We start from the raw sequence: 19731 nt of genomic DNA on the forward strand, positions 1-19731 counted from the left end.
TCATCTCTATGGGACCTACACAAATTTTAATAATTTTCTAAACATAAGGCAAATGGGAGATAGTCTAGTGAGAACGCAAGGTAATATGTTTCCCGGAGCTTAAAACGATTAAATTTGAAATCAATAATCCAGAAAACATTTATCTTCAATAGTATATGCCTACTTTCATGGATTTTAACCAATTTCACAAAACCTCAAAATCCCTTATGGTCAGAAAGGGGTTATACTTTTAAACATACCCACGTGCCACGTGTTCATCTAGTGCTTAATTGACAGTTTTGTAATGATAGGTCCTTGGTGTTATTCAGACGTGTAATTTCGAATTACAAATGGTGTTATAAGTTGATTTTTCTTCACATAAGGGTGCATTTTATTGATCTTCTTTCTATAAACCCCTTCCAAATCAAAAATTTTCTTGAATGAATCATCGACCTTAAACACTTTTTGAATAGTTTTTGCACTTTTTATTTAAATTTCGGTAATCGGTTAACAATTCCAATAATTTCTGATCCAATTGTACATTTGTTTTTAAAGTTTTGGCGACTTTCTGACGTTTAAGTGTACATTACAAAAAATGGTCCGCTATTGGGATATATTTTGAGATTCCGGGGTGATAAATTATTTTTTCTTTCAAAAAATGATTTGTTCAATACGTTTTGAATATGAATTAACATCAATATAAATTAATTTTTGTATATTAACTGAATTAAATTAAAAAATCTTATGGTGTGCTAATTAAATGTCCCCTTGATAATTTGGGCGTCTTCACAAAACTTTTATTTTCAAAAAACCACTGATAATGCTATTCACTTATATCATTAAATCTGTTAAATACATTATAGAAAAGGATTTTGTTTACGAAAATATTTCAATTTGTCCAAAACTCTTAGCTGACTGAAATCATTTTGCACCAAAGGGGTGTGCTAATTCTGTGACCAACACTGTATATATATATATATTGACTACACATCCCCAAACCTAACCTACTGCCAGAAGCAACAGGCTTCACCTCCACCTTTTTGCTTGTCACCGCAGTCTCTTTTGAGTCTTTGGCTGAAGCAGGGTCTGGGTGGAAGATTTTGTCCACCAAGAGTTCGCATCTGGGTGCGTTGGAACCAACTTCCCGTGCTATTACGTACTTTCGCAATTCCTGTCCATATATTTGCAAGAAAATATGCTGAATTTGCCCTTAATCGAATTTAATTTGCTGTTTGATTAACAGCTTTTCCAGAGTAGTTCTTATAATATAAAAAAATTCATTGAATTTTTTTATTTCTTTGTAATAATCATTCTGATATTACTTATGCATTTGGGGAACCACTCTTTATGCCTTTTGCATTGTTTTTAGGATTATAATTAATTTTGTATTGCGAATTTAATATTGTTATAGTAGTTGCTATTTAAATGGTTAAGTATATTGTAATGTAAATTATGTTGGCTATGTTTGGCTAATGCATTACTATGTATGAAATAAATGAAATGAAAATAGATGCCCCTCTAATATTGAAAATAAACGAGTACACTTTTTAGGTAGAAACCTATAGTGATGATTTATTTAGTCTTATGACATAGTTTTCTGCTGGTACACAATTACATAATAAATACTACATTTCACTATCAGTATTCATATATAAATACGATAATAACACAAACGTTGTAAAAATGATTAAGACTACTAATAATAATTCTTTCAATATTGCGTTAGAAACATACAGAAGGCTGACACAAACAAATGCAATTGAAAAATAATGAAAACATTGTATCAAAAATCAACATCTGCACGATGATGCTGCTGCTTCATCGTCATCATTGCGTACATCAATTCGGTCCCCGTTATTATACTGTTCGTAATTACCTGAAGTGACAATCTAAAAGCAAGGAAAAACAAATAAAGATGATAAAATATACGGATTGTACACTTGTCATTCATATAAAACATACCTTTTCTACTATATCTCGAAAGACATCGGCAACAAATTTATCATTTTTAGCCGATGTTTCCAAAAACAAAGAACGATGTTTTCTAGCAAATTTAAGGCCTTCTTCACGGCTTACAGCACGTTCTTCGTCAATTTTATTCCCAACAACAATTGTGGCAATATTTGGATTGTCACTGTAGTTTTCAAGTTCATCAAACCATGATTCCAATTTAACAAGTGATTCTTTGCTTTTAATATCATACACCAAAATTGCACCTAGTGCTTTCCGATAGAAGCTGGGTGTTAAACTGCGAAATCTTTCTGCGCCAGCTGTATCCCAAAGCGCCAGTTTATAATCTACGCCATCAATATTCATAATTTTACTCTTAAAGTCCATACCAATTGTGACATCATGACTTTCATCGAATTTATTTTCTACAAATCGACGAATAAGGCTAAAATTTAGAACAAATGTTTATTTATTTTTGTTAAAGGGATATGTAAATAAATAAACGAAAAATAATACTTATTTATATTTATAATCAAGTTATTCGGGCATGTTCTGGAATTGACCGTGCATCCATTTCACATCACACATGCACTTCACCTGTGAAAGCAATTGCGTTTCTGTATTTCACGTGAAAAGAGCTTTCATATTTGACGAAAGAACTTTGAAAAGCTTTATTAGAGCTTTCAAACTTTATCATTAACAATGAAAAACCAGTAAAGAAAGGGTCAAAGTCGGGCGGGGCCGACTAAATGATACCCTACACCACCGCGAATATGTAAAATATAAATCGGAGCTATATCCAAATCTTAACAGAGTTCGATATAATTTGGCACATTTATTTCCAGACCGAATTAAGTCACACATTCCAAATATCATTGAAATCGGAGTTATGTAGCTTGTTTGGTGCAGCAAATACGAGAAATCGGTCGAAAATGTATATAGGAGCTATATCCAAATCTGAACCGATTTCGATATAATTTGACACATTTATTTCTAGACCGAATTCAGTCACACATTCCAAATTTCATCGAAATGGGAAATATATAGCGTGTTTGGTACAGAAAATACGTGAAATCGGCCGAAAATATATATGGGAGCTATATCCAAATCTGAATCGATTTCGAAGTAATTTGGCACACTTATTTCTAGACCAAATTGAGTCAAACATTCCAAATTTCATCAAAATCGGACGTATATAGCTTGTTTGATGCAGCAAATACGTGAAATCGGCCGAAAATATATACATATGGGAGCTTTATCCAAATCTGAACCGATTTCGGTATACTTTGGCACACTTGATTCTAGACCGAATTTAGTCACACATTTAAAGTTTAATCAAAATTGGAAGTATATAGCGAGTTTGGTGCAGCAAATACGTGAAATCGGGCGAAAATATATATGGGAGCTATATCCAAATCTGAACCGATTTTCACCAAAAGCAATAGCGTTCTTCCTATGGCTAAAAAACATGTAGTCCCCAATTTTCAGCTGAATCGGAAAAAAGCGACCTGTACGTTGCGAACAAAAATACATGGACAGACGGACAGACAGACAGACAGACGGACGGACATTCATAAATCGACTCAGAAAGTGATTATATGTATATCCCCAAAAGGAACTATGGGTCTATTTCGTTTCCTTTTGTATGTTCCATACAAATGCACAAAGACATAAGGTGTGTTCGTTTACTCAATAATTTGTACAAATTTGTAAAAGTCCAGTAACTTCTTGCAATCGACTAAGCTCTTTTGCATTGTACTGTAGAGTAAACGAACAACATCTAGTAACAATTTGTACAAATTTTGAGTAAACGAACACACATATAATACCCCTTACCACAGTGTGGTGTAGGGTATAAATATCAGTTTGTGTTGGCGCATCAACGAATACACATGCGTGTGTGGGTATGTACGCTTTTTTCGTTTGATTGTTTACGAAACAGACGTAAACAAACAAACGAACGTCTACAAGAGCAACATGTTGAATTTGGTACTTTAAGAAAAAAAAATACATTTTTAAATCATATTTTGTTTCTTCTTCTTCTTTATTTCTTCTTTATTTGCACATCCGATGTTCGGATATATGCGATTATACATTATTTTTACAATTTTAAGTGATAAAGTGAATATATATTTTAGAACATTTCATATTAATTGAAGATCTATATTTCTTGCAGCATTTAGAAGGCTTCTTTCGGCCTGGAGACCGGTCCAGGTATGGATATTTTTCAGCCAGGAGAGTTTTTTCTGCCCCTGATTCGTCTTCCTTCAATCACTCCTTTGATAATGTTTTGCAGTATTTTGTATTTGTTATTTCTCATGATGTGTCCCAGATATGACACTTTTCTGCTTTTGATAGTTCTTATTAGCTCCCTATTCGCATTCAGTTTCCTAAAAACTGCGTTATTATTCATTCGGTATTTTTAAAACTTTTCGGTATATCCATATCTCAAAGGATTCGATTCATGTCGCTTGTTTTTAGCGTCCAGGTTTCTGCGCCATATAAAAGAACAGACCACATGTAACATATTATAAATCTGAGTTTTGTTTGGATACCAATGTCGTGACTCGTTAGTACTTTGTATTTATAGAAGGCGTCTCTCGCCATCTTTATATGGCACTTTATTTTATTGGATATATTCCATTTGTCGTTTATATTGATTCCCAGATATTTAAAGTTTTTGACTTTTTCAATTTCGGAGTTAATCCTTAAATTGAAGTTGCTAGGTAAGTTTTTTCGACTTATTACAATGTATTTAGTCTTCCTAGTGTTGATTTTAAGTCCACACGTTTCACTTACATGTTTAAGATGGTCGATTAATTTCTGAAGTCCAGATATGCTACCAGCTAATAGTGTTGTATCGTCTGCATATCGCATGTTATTAATGTGTTCCGTATATGCTTATGCCAATTTTCTTCGATTCGATGGCTTCCATAAATATCATCTGGGAATATATATTAAATAGTAGCGGAGAGATTATGCAACCTTGTCGGACGCCCTTTGAAATTGAAAATTCCTCAGTCAATTCACCATCAATGTCAACATATGCCGTTTGATTCCAGTATAAGTTTTTTATACATCGCATTTCTTTATCATCTATTCCACTGGTTGTGATGATGTGCATTAGCTTATCATGAAGGACAGTATCAAAGGCTTTTTCATAGTCAATGAAACACATATTTACATCCTTATGTACATCTCGGCATTTCTGTATTAATATTTGAATGCTTAGTAGAGCTTCCCTAGTTCCCATTCCTTCCTTAAAACCGAACTGAGTGGCTCCCATTGACAGTTCACACTTGGAATATATACGTCTATGTATTACGCGTAGGAATATTTTTAATGCATGACTCATAATGCTTATTAGTCTAAATTCTTCGCATCTTTTGGCGTTGGTCTTTTTTGGTATAGTAATGAACCTTGATTTAAGCCAACCTAACGGGTATTTTCCAGTATCATATACGTGATATCTCAAAAATAGCTTTATTATTTTCTTCAAATAATATTGTTGTAGAAGTCTGCTGCTTCCTTTAGTTTTTTTTGTAGGTTGAAATGATCATGCAGGTTCTGTAGTGATTCAATTTCTTGGCATTTTTTATTAAGTATATCGGTTTTTGCAGCCCTTGTAGCAGTTCGTATTTCCTTATTTATTTCCCAGTACATTTCGTAGTTGATATTTTTGTATCGGCAGTTCCTTTATTTCGTTTGTGATCCATTCTTCTTTCGAGGTTCTATCCGTATTTCCTAGACATTCCTTTGTGGTGGTGGTGATGTTTGTTTCGAGCTTATCCCATAAATTTTCCAGATCATCACTGTTTATTACATCAAGTTTGTAATTAATTTGCGCTTTAATATCCCTTTTCACGTTTGGCTCCTTCATTTTTTGCAGATCAAATCTAGATTTCTTAATTTTTCGCCTTATTACTGCTAATTTTGTAAGGAGATTAAGAACTAAAAGATTGTGGTCCGAGGGAACATCCGCTCCAGGATACGTTGTGCATTTTGTGACACATGAACAATAGCGTCGTCTATTTATTAGTATGTAATCAATCTGGTTTCTTACAATATTTTCTCGATTGTCTTGCGGTGATCTCCAAGTGTACAATCTTCTAGGATGCAGGTGAAATAGGGTATTTGTTATTTTAAGATGTTGTTCTTGGCAGAATTGCACCAGTTTGTCACCTCTTTCGTTTCGAACTCCGAGTCCATGTTTTCCAGTAATTCCTATTACTTCGTCGTTCCCAACTTTTGCATTGAAGTCTCCCTGTATGATGGTTAGTTCATGAGGTTTGGTCATTTTTATTAATTCATCAATTTCAGCGTAAAATTCTTCAATTTCGTCCGAACTGGAGTCATGTGTAGGTGCGTTAACCTGTATTATATTTATATTAAGAGGTTTAGCATTGATTTTTATCATCATTGTTCTGTCTGACTTCGGAACATAATATCCCATTACACATTCGCCTATATGATTTTTATTTATAATCGCCACTCCTTTTCTATGATGTCCTCTATTTCCAGAATGGAACACTCTAGTGTTTTCTGATTTAAAATCTCCACATCATGTCCACCATGATTCACCCACTCCAAGTATATCAATATTTAATATGTTCATTTCGCTTATGGTGTTATTCAGCTTTTCAGTTTCGTATAGACTTCTAATATTCCATGTTCCTATCTTCATTTTCTGTTTTGTTTTACTTCCGGGGATTCTTAACACCCTCTTTGAGCCGGAGACTGAGGGCCGTGTGTTTTCTGTTGCTGTTTCCATATTGTATAATTTTCAAGGGAAAATACTTCAGTAGTTTCCCGTTGCCTACTGAAGGGTTTATTGTTTTCCGTCTACATATTCAGCCGCTCCCATGGAGTACAGACGCTGTTTGCTGCCGCTAAATCTTGGTCAGACGCTGCCTTTTTCATTTGTTTTTTTTTTTTTTGTTTGTTTCGCCCCGCATATTTTATTTTTGCGGTACCCATCATATCTGATGAGCGTTCCCCTATCCACCACCTGGGGAGGCGTCCGATGGGAGAAAAAGTGGACAAAATAATAAATTAAATATTTTTCTATTGCTTATAGAGAACACATTAAATTTTAGTCCTATGCAGTTTTTTTGTAGAAAATTTCAATCGGTTTCTTTAAAAAATAAGGATTCACTCAGCTCTCGCCATCAATATTACAGTGTGAGGAATACACCCCAACTAGGCGTAAAGTGTGTTGCAGAACAGCTTTAGGTGTGTTCGATACACGTGAGGTGCAGAGGTGAATGCCAGAACATGCCCGATAGTGTGATCAGGGGGAGGAGGCCTAACTGCAATAACAAATTTCGATACGATTGCAGTTTAGTAAATATGTTCACATAAGACAAATTTAGGGTTTTTGGGAAACTACAAGCCCTATATCTCGGGAAGTATACATTTCCTGGAAAGTTATATATTGTTGGAATTAGGACAAAAAGGACTACCTGTGGGGGCAATGACAAGTATTTCCGCTAGGTTCCGCTGAAGGTAAGCAATTCCCCATTGCGTTTAAATCCAGTTGGTTTTATTTGATTAATAGCTATGAAATTGACCTTTGAAATCCAGTGGATTTTGAAAGTACCAACGTACTATAATATACCATGGCAAAGGGTTTTTTCTTCAAGTGGGTTTAAACAAAACGCGATATTTAAGGCTTGGTTCGTTACATTACTTTTTAAAGTAAAGCAGTCAAAATTAGTAAAAATGATGACCTGCATTTCGGCATTTCGAGTAAAAAGTGGACCAATTATTATATATAAAAGAACGGTTAGTAGAGTATGCATAATTTAGAAGGTTAACTGTTAAACAAGACAAACTTTTCCCTAAAACAGATGTTTTATGGGTCAATTATGGATTGCAACTCAACTGTAGTTGCATTGTCATATTAGAAAATCATAATATTAAAATGAGTGAAACGACAGAAATTTTTATCAAATTCATTCAACATCAGCGTTTTGAACCTTCAGCTATTTAACTGAAAAAAAGTATGACTTTCAATGCAGAAGCGGAATTTTCTATTATGAAACGATTTGTTTTTTTATATTATAAGTAAAGGATTAAGAAATCCAGCTACAAAATCTCCTGTAATTTTTAATTCGTTAATAAACAATATAATCACGACCTGTTCTTATGATATATGTAATATTCGTGATGATAGTGAAGTTCGTGTTACTTATTGGTTCTGTCTAAATCAATAGCACTGCAAGTGTGCTCGTATGAGGACAATAGTTACTGACATTATTAGAGAAAATAACGGAATACATTGGTGCTGTCTAAATTGTAGAAAAATCTCTGCTGAATTCTACAATTTTGCAAAGGATTTACGTTCCAAATTAGATTCAATAAACGAGGAACTTTCCATAGTCTCCTCCCGTTTTGATAAAATCTCCAATTTTTTTTAGTAAATTACCGGATTTGGATGAATTCGCATCGTAACCATCGGTTACTGGGCAGAAACGCAAAAGGTCAGCGAAAAAGGGTGCAGGTAAAACTGCTCCTAATCGTAAACCTAGTGTTTCTGGGGATACTGAAGTACGATCAGATATTCAGATTTCGTATACAACTGAACCTGGTCGAGCTCAGTTATGTACCAATGTATTGATGGGGTCTTGGTGGGAAGCGGTAGTGACTCCTGAATTAATGAGTACTGATGGTGTTAGTTGTGAGAAGACTTCACAATCTGCTCAAGGCATTCGGGAATCGGCAGCTTCTTTGTCCATTGCTTCTTCAGGAGTCTCCTCTGCTAATGTAGGCCCAACAGCCAGTGCAGGGACCATTATCTATGGCTCCAACTATGAGAATGGTGTTTGCGGTTAGGTTTGAACCCACAACGACGGCTGACGAAATTAATAGTTATATAAGGTCAAGAATTCAAGGCGATTACTTCCTTAAATGTTACAAACTTCGTTCGGCATTTTCGGAGAGTAAATCCTCACTCAAGATTGTTACTCATCAGCTAATATTTTAATTTAATCAGATTATATCGAGAGAATTTTGGCCTGAAAATGCTTTTGTAAAGGAATTTCTGGAAAGAACCGATAAGTTAGCACATTTGCCTCCTCGAACAGCAACAGTCTCAAAAAACTAAATAACTCTTCCATTTGCTATCAGAATGTAAGGGGTTTAAACACAAAATTAACTCGCTTATTTACTGATAGCTTCGGGTTTGATTATGATGTAATTGTTTTATGTGAAACTTGGTTAATAAAATCTGTACTAAATACTGAAATTTTATGTCCTAAATATCAAGATCGTGTTGCTAAAAAGCGTGGCGGAGTCCTTATTGCAGTTGACTCCTTTTATTCCACTAATTTAATTGAATTAAATAATATTCCTGATATTGAATTTTTGAGTATATCCATTGAATTAAGCAATTTTAAATTACATATTTATAAATTGCTCCCTCCTCACAACTTGACATACATATGTATATAAAAAGCATATATATAGCAATAAGTTCAATCGTTGACAAGATGAATGAAACTGATCGAATTTTGGTTCTAGGTGATTTTAATATGTAGATAAGTGGCAGATTTTCGGAAGCTTAATTCTCTTTTTTCTTCTGTTAACTGGACATCTGTATGTCTATGTAACAGTAATTTTGATCTTGATCTTAAAATAAAGAAATTCTATGATATACAAAATAAATTTATGCTGGAATGTGTTCCAACTATGTATTAAAGTTACGAATTCTAATAAATATCCATGGAGCAATGGACTACTCCCGAGTTATCAACCACAAAAAATTCTAATAACAAACTTTTTCGGTAATATAATAAATCAGGTTCTTCGATTGACTACGCCAATTATTCTGTTGCTAGGTCTAAGTATACGCTAGAATCTCGTAGATTATATAGTAAATCCAATTTTAAATCCAATACCAAATCCTTCTATGATTTTGAAAAAGAAAAACTATGAAAAGAAAAACCTCTTCTAAGCCCTCTTTACTAAAATTCAATGTTTTGCAAAATTGTTTGCTACAACTTATTCAAGTGCATCTTATCAAATTAGAGATACATATCTTTATAAGTTATCTCAGATTGATGAAATTTATATGCCTTTCTTACGCTACCAAGAAGTTTCCAAAAGTTTGCGATGTTTAAAATCCATTAAAAGTCCAGTGGCTGGATTCTTGTTCTATGAAAATTTGAAATGAAAAATATTTCCTTTATAATTTTTTTTCATTTGACAGTTTTTTCCTTTATAAAAGTTTCTATTTCACATTTTTATAGAAACAGAATTGAGCCCCAGGTCCTGATGGGATACCTAGTATAATTCTTAAGCATTGTTCTGATACATTATCAATCCCTTTAACTCAACACTTCCCTTAAATTCGGTTATTTCCCCGAATTTTGGAAAATATCTTATATTGTACCTTTACATAAGTCTGGTAGTCTGACAAATGTATCAAATTATAGAGGAATTGCAAAGTTAAGTGCTATTCCTAACTTGTTCGAAAAAATGATTACTAATGTAATTTCCCACAAAATTCAACCCATTCTAAGTCCGTATCAGCATGGTTTCCGAAGTGTCTTTCAACTATAACAAATCTAATAAAGTTTACATCGACTGTAATAAAAGGATTTATTCAGCGTTGTCAAACTGACACAATATATACAGATTTCAGCAAAGCTTTTAATAGGGTTAACCATAAGCTTTTGTTGTATAATTTAGCAAAATGGATATTTTCTTACATACAAAACAGATCACAGGTAGTTTTGTTTGATGGATGTCTCTCGAAATCGATTAACGTTCCATCGGGTGTTCAGCAGGGGAGTCACCTCGGACCGATTCTCTTTCATCTATTTATAAACGACTTGCCAAATTCAATACTACAATCAAGATTGCTAATGTACGGTGATGATGTCAAGTTATTCATTACTCACAATTCGGAAAAGCAAGCCGATCTACTCCAGAGTGATTTAAATAGAATTTTTCAATGGTGCAAAATCAACTGTATGGATTTAAACTTAAATAAATGTAAACATGTGTGCTATTCCAGATCTTCTTCTTTAACAAGGCAATACAATTATCAACTTTAGAATCTTTTATTGATCTTGGCATTTTGATGGATCAAAAATTAAATTTTTATAATCATGTAATTTCGGAACTCCTTTCCTTTACCGACCCACCGCTGAAAATTATGAAAAAAAAATACCGCAGATAGTGCTTTTTATCCCGATTCCAACGTTGTATTGATTTTGTTGCGGAAATGTATACTTCCCGAGATATGGGCCTTTAAAGTTCCACAATGGCCCTAGTCTAAAATTTTGGCAAACCACCGCAGAAAACTATGAAAAAATTACCAGAGATAGTGCTTTTACACGAATCCAACGAGGTATTGCATTTGTTGAAATGTATACTTCCCGAAATATGGGCCTCAAAAGATCCACAAAGGCCCTAACCTATTTTTCTCTAAATAGCCGGCCTTCGGCCGGGATTTAAGACTTTCTCCTATGGCCAGGTGCAAATCTCGGGATTGGGAACAAAATCTTATTTTATATTAGATATTTTTCTCTAAATAGCCGGCCTTCGGCCGGGATTTACGACTTTCTCCTATGGACAGGTGCAAATCTCGGGAACGGGAACAACATTTTCTTTTAAATTAAATATTTTTATTGGATTCGGTGTAAAAAGTACTATCTGTGGTAATTTTTTAATAATTTTCTGCGGTGGTTTGCCAAAATTTTAGACTAGGGCCGTTGTGGAACTTTGGAGGCCTATATCTCGGGAAGTATATATTTCCGCAACAAAAGCAATACATGGTTGGAATCGGGATAAAAAGCACTATCTGTGGTATTTTTTTCATAATTTTATGCGGTGGTTTGCCAACATTTTATACAAGGGCCTTTGTGGAACTTTGGAGGCCCATATCTCGGGATGTATACATTTCCGCAACAAAAGCTATACATGGTTGGAATCGGGATAAAAAGCACTATTTGTGGTATTTTTTTCATAATCTTCTGAGGTGGGTCGGTAAAGGAAAGATAAGCTGTAATTTCTATTGTTAATAAAGCTCACGGAGTCTTAGGGTTTATAAAAAGATGGGCCAAAGAATTTTCAGATTCCTATATAACAAAACAGCTATTTATCTCATGTTAGACCTATATTAGAATTCGGTTCTGTTGTATGGGATCCTCAATACGCAATTTATTTCGATGAAGTTGAATCAGTGCAGAAACACTTTGCTTTTTGCACTGAGAGGTTGAAACTGGGACAGCGATTTTGTATTGCCTTTATACACAAGCAGGCTAAAATTAATTCGATTACCTGTGCTAAAAAATTTAATGGGTTATGGTTATATTCCTTCGGATATTTAATTTCAACTATTAGAATAAATGTTCCTTTTAGAGCAAGTAGAAACTATCAACCCTTATATAGACTTCCACCGCACGAAATATTCTATGGGAGACCCTATTAACGAAAATGTGCGTTCATTTTAATTCTATATACTGTAATGTAGACTTTGCCATGAGCCTTATAAAAACTAAAATAATTTTGTTTTTAAATGAATAGTGTATACGCATGATGTAGTAATTAACTAACTAGCTGATGAAGTAGATTCTGTAGCTGGTTTTCGATTTCCCTCTCATACCCCATCATTATACGAATCATGGTGTGTACGCGATCCCTACGTGAAAGGGAGGTCGCCCCTCGGTCGACAGGGGTGGGAACGTTCATTTAAAAAAAAAATAAATTAGCTGTCGGCACCGCAACTGGAGTTGGGCTGCTATCCATAATCGACCCCTTAGGCTCTGCTGTAAACATACCTAAAAAATTAAATAAGCAAACATTGAATTAAGTAGTAAAGATGTATTACACTTTTCTAAACAACGTTAAAATTTACAAACAATATTAGTACTACGTTCATTGTGTATTTTCATCACTTTTCTTCCCACGGTCTGGGGCCTCTTTTATTCTCCCAATCGTCAATATTCAAGTCCTTTACTGTTTCATAAACCTTCTCAATTGTGACTTCTTCTGGTTTCTTCATTTTAACACCATGTTGTTCCATCTCATCTGGGGTTATGACCGTTTGTTTAGAGAACTGATATCTACATTCGAAGCAAAGTTATGTACGGTTAGCAATGCAGACCCATTTTCAAAACGTCGATTTTTTACCTTAGCTTTGTGAACTCCTGCAGACCAAATGAACCTCCAACCATTAAGACTAGAAATGGAATGCCGTATTTGAAGGATTTATTGCGTTTCAACGCATTCCACTTTTGAATTAAAGCCATTCAATTGTTAAAATGTGATATTTTATATAAAGTTACTAATAGAGATGTGTAGGTCTGAAATGAACTAGTTCAAATAAGCTATTCTCGCGAATGAACGATTGGAAACAAGGCATACTGGTAGAGTTGTGTAGTTCCGGAATGAACTAGTTCCAAGGGACTATTCCGGACAAAAACTATTGGAACTTTAGTTCCTTTAGCTCATATAGTTTCAACCGTGCATATAATTCATTTCATTTGTTTAATTTATTTTTTTAATTTCACACTTACTTCAATCTTTCACGTTCGGTTCCTTCATCATTCAGATGCGACCACATTCTTAAATAAACGTAAATCACATCCATCCCTCGGAACTATTTGGAACGAAAGAAAGAACGATGAAAGAGGATTCATTGAACTATATCGCTCTCGGAACTATTTGGAATTATGGAACTATATTGAGGAACTAGTTCCTTTTGGGAAAAGGAACTAGAAAGAACGATCCGCTTCAGGAACTAGATTGCCAACTCTACATATTGGTAGTGGTGTCTGTTCGATAACCCAATTTTTTATTTACAGCCGATGACGATGGTAGTGATGCTACTCTAGTTTTAAGTGAATATTTTTTGTTAGTTTTTTACGTATTTATGCGAAACTGATAATCCTGATGATGCAATTCAATGTAATTGCGAAATATCTATAAATAAAAATATTTTATCAAATCTAGACCTCGAGCTTGATCAATTTATTTCATTTCAAACACTTATAAAGGTCGAATAAAAAAACCAAAATTAAAAATGTGTTTATTTAAAAGCAAAAACTAAAAAAAAAAACAGAATTATTAATGAAAAAATGTAAATATTTGTTGAAATCGTTGAATATTAATATGGATAATAATTTGTGCAAGAAAACTGTACCAAATGATTTATTTTTGTAAGACTTTTTGACATTGTTATAACAAATTGCTAATGCATCTACCTTAGTAAATGTACCGTTGGTGTATCGAATGTCGTAATTAGGCCCCTTACAAGTTTTTGCAAGCAAAATTTTCCTTGTAAGAATTTGCAAGTTTGATCAGCTGATTTAAGTTCGAATGTTTTGTGGCGGACTTTGCAATTCTTGCCAAAAAACATAAATAATAATTTGGTTATTAAAATAATTTCAAGATGAAAAGGGAAGAAATAAATAAATAAATTATGGAATACGAGGTGGTAAATAAAATAACTTATTTTGTAGTTTGTGAAGACTATTTTTTTTATTTTAAAGGTATCAAATCCCAGCAAAAGCGTGGAGTTGGAGGTACACCATGTAGACGTAACTGGAGTACACACTAGATCTATTTTCCTTTTGTTCCACTGAAAATTAGGAAAATCAAATAATTTTCGTTAACAACCTTTAATTGTTAAATTAAATCTTTTCCGCCAAACTTCTTCTTGTTGTTGTTTTAACAGTGTTTTATTATTATAGCTCCGTTCCAGTACTTTTTTAATGGAAAAATGTGCAAAAGAGAGAACCGTCAAAAATGAGTTCAACGTACACATTTTTCCAAAATGTACGGGAACGGAAAAATGGCAGAAACGTCAAAAAAGTGGAACAAATGCCAAAGTCGGCGTGTCAGCCAATCGGAAACCGGCAAACATGTTGCACATTTTTGTTCGCTCAAATTTGTCGTGTAAAAAGTTTCTAAAGAGAGAGCCATTCAGCGCCATTTTTGTTCAAAGAGAAGTGAACATTTTGCAACTTTTTTGGTGTACGGGAACGCATTTCGGGAAAAAATGTTCAAAATGTGTAAAAACTTTTTAGTTCTGGAGCGAAGCTTATGTTTGTATGTTCGTTCTCCTGTTCAATCTGGCTCTGGGTCTATCTCCAGTTCCAGGAAGTTGACTACTTCGATGGGATGTAACCACAGATCCACTGGAGTCAGATGAGTAGGCTTGGCGGGGCAGTTGAATAGTTCTTCTTCGTCAAATCAGCTGACTTCTTGCAAGTGATTGCAAATTATTGTTCGATAACATTCTGCAAATTTTTTGCTTCGAGAGAGTAAAATTCATTGAGAGAAGTTACTGAGAATTTGCTGAGTACTTGCAAGTACTTTTTACTTGCGAAGTTATCGAACAGACCTGAAATATGAAGTGTCAAACCCTTTGCAGTAAAACTATTTGAAATATTTGGTATGTTCCTTTACTTTTTAAGGGTAAAAGTGGTAAAAATGGTAAACATACAGTTAGACAACAAATGTATTGCAAAGACCAACATTGTAAACAATGTAATATAAAATTTTCGGTTGTGGCAACAAATTATGTAAAAACCTTCACACAATTACCAAGGTAGTGGCATCACACCAGCTGTTCGAATGTGAAGTGTCAAATCCCTTTATAAAAAATATTTTTGTTGTAATTTCCCCAACAAGATAAAGAAAGTTTTGACATAACATATTCAAAATGTTCGATACCACTACCTGGGTAATTGTGCCATGGTAAAAACTATATGGTTTTTTTGTGTAAATCTCTTGCTATTGGTCCTCAAAACAATATTCCGACGAAATATAGAAAGTTTTGTTGCGATTTATAACAAATGCGGACTACATAAATCATTATCTACTACTTGGGGTGACAATAAAAGAATTGCAAGAACTGCCAAATCTATAGTTTCTTGGAGAATTACCAAAGAAGTGTTCCTCAATAAGTTGTTTATCCACTTTGGGCAAAATTAAGGGTCGACATGTTCCACTCTCTAAGGATACTGGCTCCCCAATTTTTAGTAAATCTTGATCCTTTGATGGAGGATCTTTTTACGAGCTTTCTTTCGAGTAGGGATGTTTTCCCAATCATTATTATGTCCGTGAACCCGATTTTGCATACTTTTTTTGCTTGATAAAGAATATACTACACAAAAATTCGGTACTCCAGCTTTTGAAGAACAGGTTCAATTGCCATATTTCTTCCAATACTATTGAGAGAGAAAATAGAGCTCTGTTGTAGGTCGTTTCAAAATACTGCACTGAGGGTATATTTTTCTATATACTTTCCAGAGGTATTTGGATGTTTTCAAAGCGAAAATCAGACTGTTTTACTTTGGTCCATTTTCCGACAACAAATATTGAGTCAAATATTCATTATTTGCATACTTGTCTGTGGCCGATTCATCATTGTTTATTGTTAATATGGTCTCAAGTGCTTTTTACCTGTATCAAGACCCTTCATAACGGCATTTTTATCAATAAACTTTATCACATTCAATACTGTTAGTCCATTATTTACAGAAATGCTAAGTATTATAGTACGAATTTTCCCTTTGTAATACATTTATTGTCACCTAAAAGTAGAAGGTAATTCTTATTTTAGTCCGTATTTGTTATAAATTGCAAATAAATTTTGTATATTTTGACGGAATATTGTTTTGAGTACCAATAGCAAGAGGTTTGCACAAAAATCCGTATAGTTTTTACATAATTTGTTGCTATTAACGAAGAGTAATTATGTAAAATTTTACAATGTTGGGCTTTGAAATACATTTGTTGTCGAACTGTACATATCGCTCATTTAGATAAAGAGTGTCACATTTCAAAAAATTCAGTTTGAAGAAATGCAAATGAGTGCACGCCGATTCATATTAGATCAATGATATGGGGCCTACTTTTTATTGCCGAGTGCGAACGGCCTGTCTAACGCAGCGTACGTAAAAATACTTTATGAAACATTTCCAATGGTTTCGTTTCGTATTTTCCATATGAACAATCAATGAACGCAAATAAACAAAACGATTCCCGTACCAATCAAACAAAGTCACAAACGTTTCAGTTTCTCTGAATCGTTTCGCTCTCAAAACAAAACAAAAACACAAGCTTTTCAATGCAAAAAGACAACAACCGCACGATTACTGAAATGTACTTCGGCTATGATATGCCGAGTTGTTTCATTCACCACCGAAACAAAAAGAAATTTTGGCAAACATTTGCTATGCGAAATGATCAATTCCTCACTCAGACACTCAGCCACACACACATTTGATTGCTTAACAACCCTATAAGCTAACATCAACAGACTTGGATGTTTTTCAACCACCAAACGAATCCTATGGAAAATACGAAACGAAACTATTGCAATTGTTTCATAAAGTATTTTTACGTACGCTGGAAACAATACAAAACGAAACATAAACCGAACTCGGTTTTTTGTTTCGTTTTGTTTACATCCGTGAGTGCGAACGAAACGAATAGCGAAAAGTTCTCAATTCCACAACAACAGATAGAAAACGAAAAAGTTCAAAACACATGAACGATTCAATGAATGATTCATTTGGTAGTTGAAAACATCAACCGTAGTTGAAGTTTGGTAGATTACTTGTAAAAAATGCATGAAAAATGTTTTTTTTTTGCTCCAAAGTTTAAAAATGAACAGAAAGAGGACATAGAGTACGTCCAATGAAAATAGAGGACAAATAGAGTACGTTAAAGATATAGAGAGCACGATGGTTGGTCACCGTAACTTATAGGGAAGTTTTTCATGGCTGGAATACTCAGGAAATGTCGCCTACATTACGCTGAGGGGTATTTTGCCACCATCGAAAACTATGATTTTTGTTGTTTTTTTTTGTCCGGCCTAGGAATCGAACCCCGTACATACAGACAGCAAGGCGGGCGTGTTTACAATTGCACCAGGGATACCAGAAATGAAGCGGTGCAAGAATATGAGCCGGCGAGGCTTATGTTCATATGACTTTCTTGTAAGTTTATGCAATATGTTGTTAGATAACTTTCTGCCCTGCATGCCCATTATTAATAATAGAATTTTTGTTGCTTATTCGAAGTATGCTACATATTACGGTACCGCTTTTAAGTTATCCTCGTGTATGACGATCCCTGGGGAAAAGAATCATTGGATTTCTGTTCTATTTAACGGGCGTATATGTGACAGATACACCGAGGGATCGTCTGGAAGAGGAGGAGGAAGATACCACTACACTTTACGGCAGGTAATGTTGCGTATGTTGTATAAGTCGAGGCTTTCCGAGAGCGCGTGAAATTTCAGAAAGTTGATTAAAACGCAATAGGACAGTCTGTAGGAATGGAGAATATTCCTACCACCAGTATACATATATAACAAAGTAATCCGCGATCAGTCCATAAACTTTTCTTAAGCCGACAATTTTGCTAGATCAGATGTGCGCTTTCATTCAACAGGTCGATCTAGCAGAATAAAATACAATAAAATGTTCAAAAATTCAAGTAGAGCGATATTGCATTGCAGACAACATATAGCCTGTTCCAGTTATGCGCTGTGCCACCAATTCTGTATTTTATTCTGCTAGATCGACCTGTTGAATGAAAGCGCACATCTGATCTAGCAAAATTGTCGGCTTAAAATGGTCAATATGGATACATGTTTTGGGATAGCTCTTGTGACAAAGAATCAAAAAATTCGTTGGGCATATTTGTATATGCTAGTTTATTTTACTTCTGGAGCCCAAAATAATTCTGATTCGTCTGGGCATTGTCATTCCTCAACTAACAGGGACCAACATCCTCACTGTATTGCTATAAGATTGGTGATTCTCGCTTGTAGCTTTTGACTCGCTTATATTTTTATTTTTATCATTTTTGTATGCCAGTTTACTAAATGTACCAAATGTTATTTTTAATGCAACAAACCCGCACATAGAAAATGAAGATACTCGTGCCATTTATGGATTACGTGGTAATTAGAAGTGATGTCAAATAGTAAAACAAACCACGAAATATTCTAATATAAACCCCCACAAGTACAAGTGAATAAAAAAAGAGGCTCCCACCTTTTCATGGGTCAGAAGTATGGATGACGAACTTTGTACATATTTAGAAAACAATAGTACTTGCTGAATTTAGATACGCAAAATAGTTCGGATGACAACTTCCTTTTTGTTATTCCTCTTTATTTTTCATAATTTGTTCTCACCTTGATTTGCCCACACCACTTTCACCAATTACTAAAAGTTTTATTGCTTTGTCGCTGAGCATTTTCGGCTTTAAATTAACTTATTAACTTATTTATTCATCAATTCACTTTATTTTGATTTTGTCAGTGGATAGAAGTTGATTTTGATTCCCCCATTCCCGCTATCTTCGCTGCTGAGTTCCTTGATTCCAGCATTCTCGCCTCAAGGTTTTGTGATTCCTCCATTTTAGTCGTCTTCGAAACGCTTTTATAAACGTCAACAAAAAACATGTAAAAACGGCCAAACGTAAAAAATAGCTTCGTTCCAGTACTTTTTTAAAGGTAAAATGTTCAAAAGAGAAAACTGTCAAAAATGAGTTCAACGCACACATTTTTCCATAATGTACGGGAACGGAAAAATGGCAGAAACGTCAAAAAATCTGGAACAAATGTCCAAGTCGGCGTGTCAGCCAATCGAAAGCCGCAAACATGTTGCACTTTTTTGCTCGCTCTAATTTGTCGTGTAAAAAGTTTCTAAAGAGAAAGCCATTCAGCGCCATTTTTGTTCAAAGAGAAGTGAACATTTTGCAACTTTTTTGGTGTACGGGAACGCATTTCGGGGAAAAAATTTCAAAATGTGTTAAATGTGTAATTGT

General features: G+C 34.3%; 2 protein-coding genes across 2 annotated transcripts; both read right to left on the reverse strand.

Moving 5' to 3' along the window:
* Positions 1-1523: 1523 nt before the first annotated feature.
* Positions 1524-19237, reverse strand: Rab18 (RAS oncogene family member Rab18). Its single transcript, XM_073978637.1, has 3 exons — positions 19097-19237; positions 1942-2374; positions 1524-1868 (listed from the first exon to the last, which is right to left on the reverse strand). Exons 1-3 carry the CDS (start codon positions 19156-19158, stop codon positions 1770-1772), a joined length of 594 nt encoding a protein of 197 aa, XP_073834738.1. The 5' UTR covers positions 19159-19237; the 3' UTR covers positions 1524-1769.
* l(3)neo43 (cytochrome c oxidase assembly protein COX16 homolog l(3)neo43) lies at positions 3952-19217 on the reverse strand. Its single transcript, XM_073978638.1, has 4 exons — positions 19097-19217; positions 13069-13241; positions 12794-13001; positions 3952-12716 (listed from the first exon to the last, which is right to left on the reverse strand). The coding sequence occupies exons 2-3, from the start codon at positions 13185-13187 to the stop codon at positions 12830-12832; spliced, it is 291 nt and encodes a 96-aa protein (XP_073834739.1). The 5' UTR covers positions 13188-13241; positions 19097-19217; the 3' UTR covers positions 3952-12716; positions 12794-12829.
* Positions 19238-19731: the final 494 nt, after the last annotated feature.

This window comes from Musca autumnalis, unplaced genomic scaffold (genome assembly GCF_047663935.1).
Source record: "Musca autumnalis isolate F117 unplaced genomic scaffold, ASM4766393v1 scaffold_3, whole genome shotgun sequence".
In the NCBI taxonomy this organism is placed as follows: domain Eukaryota; kingdom Metazoa; phylum Arthropoda; class Insecta; order Diptera; family Muscidae; genus Musca; species Musca autumnalis.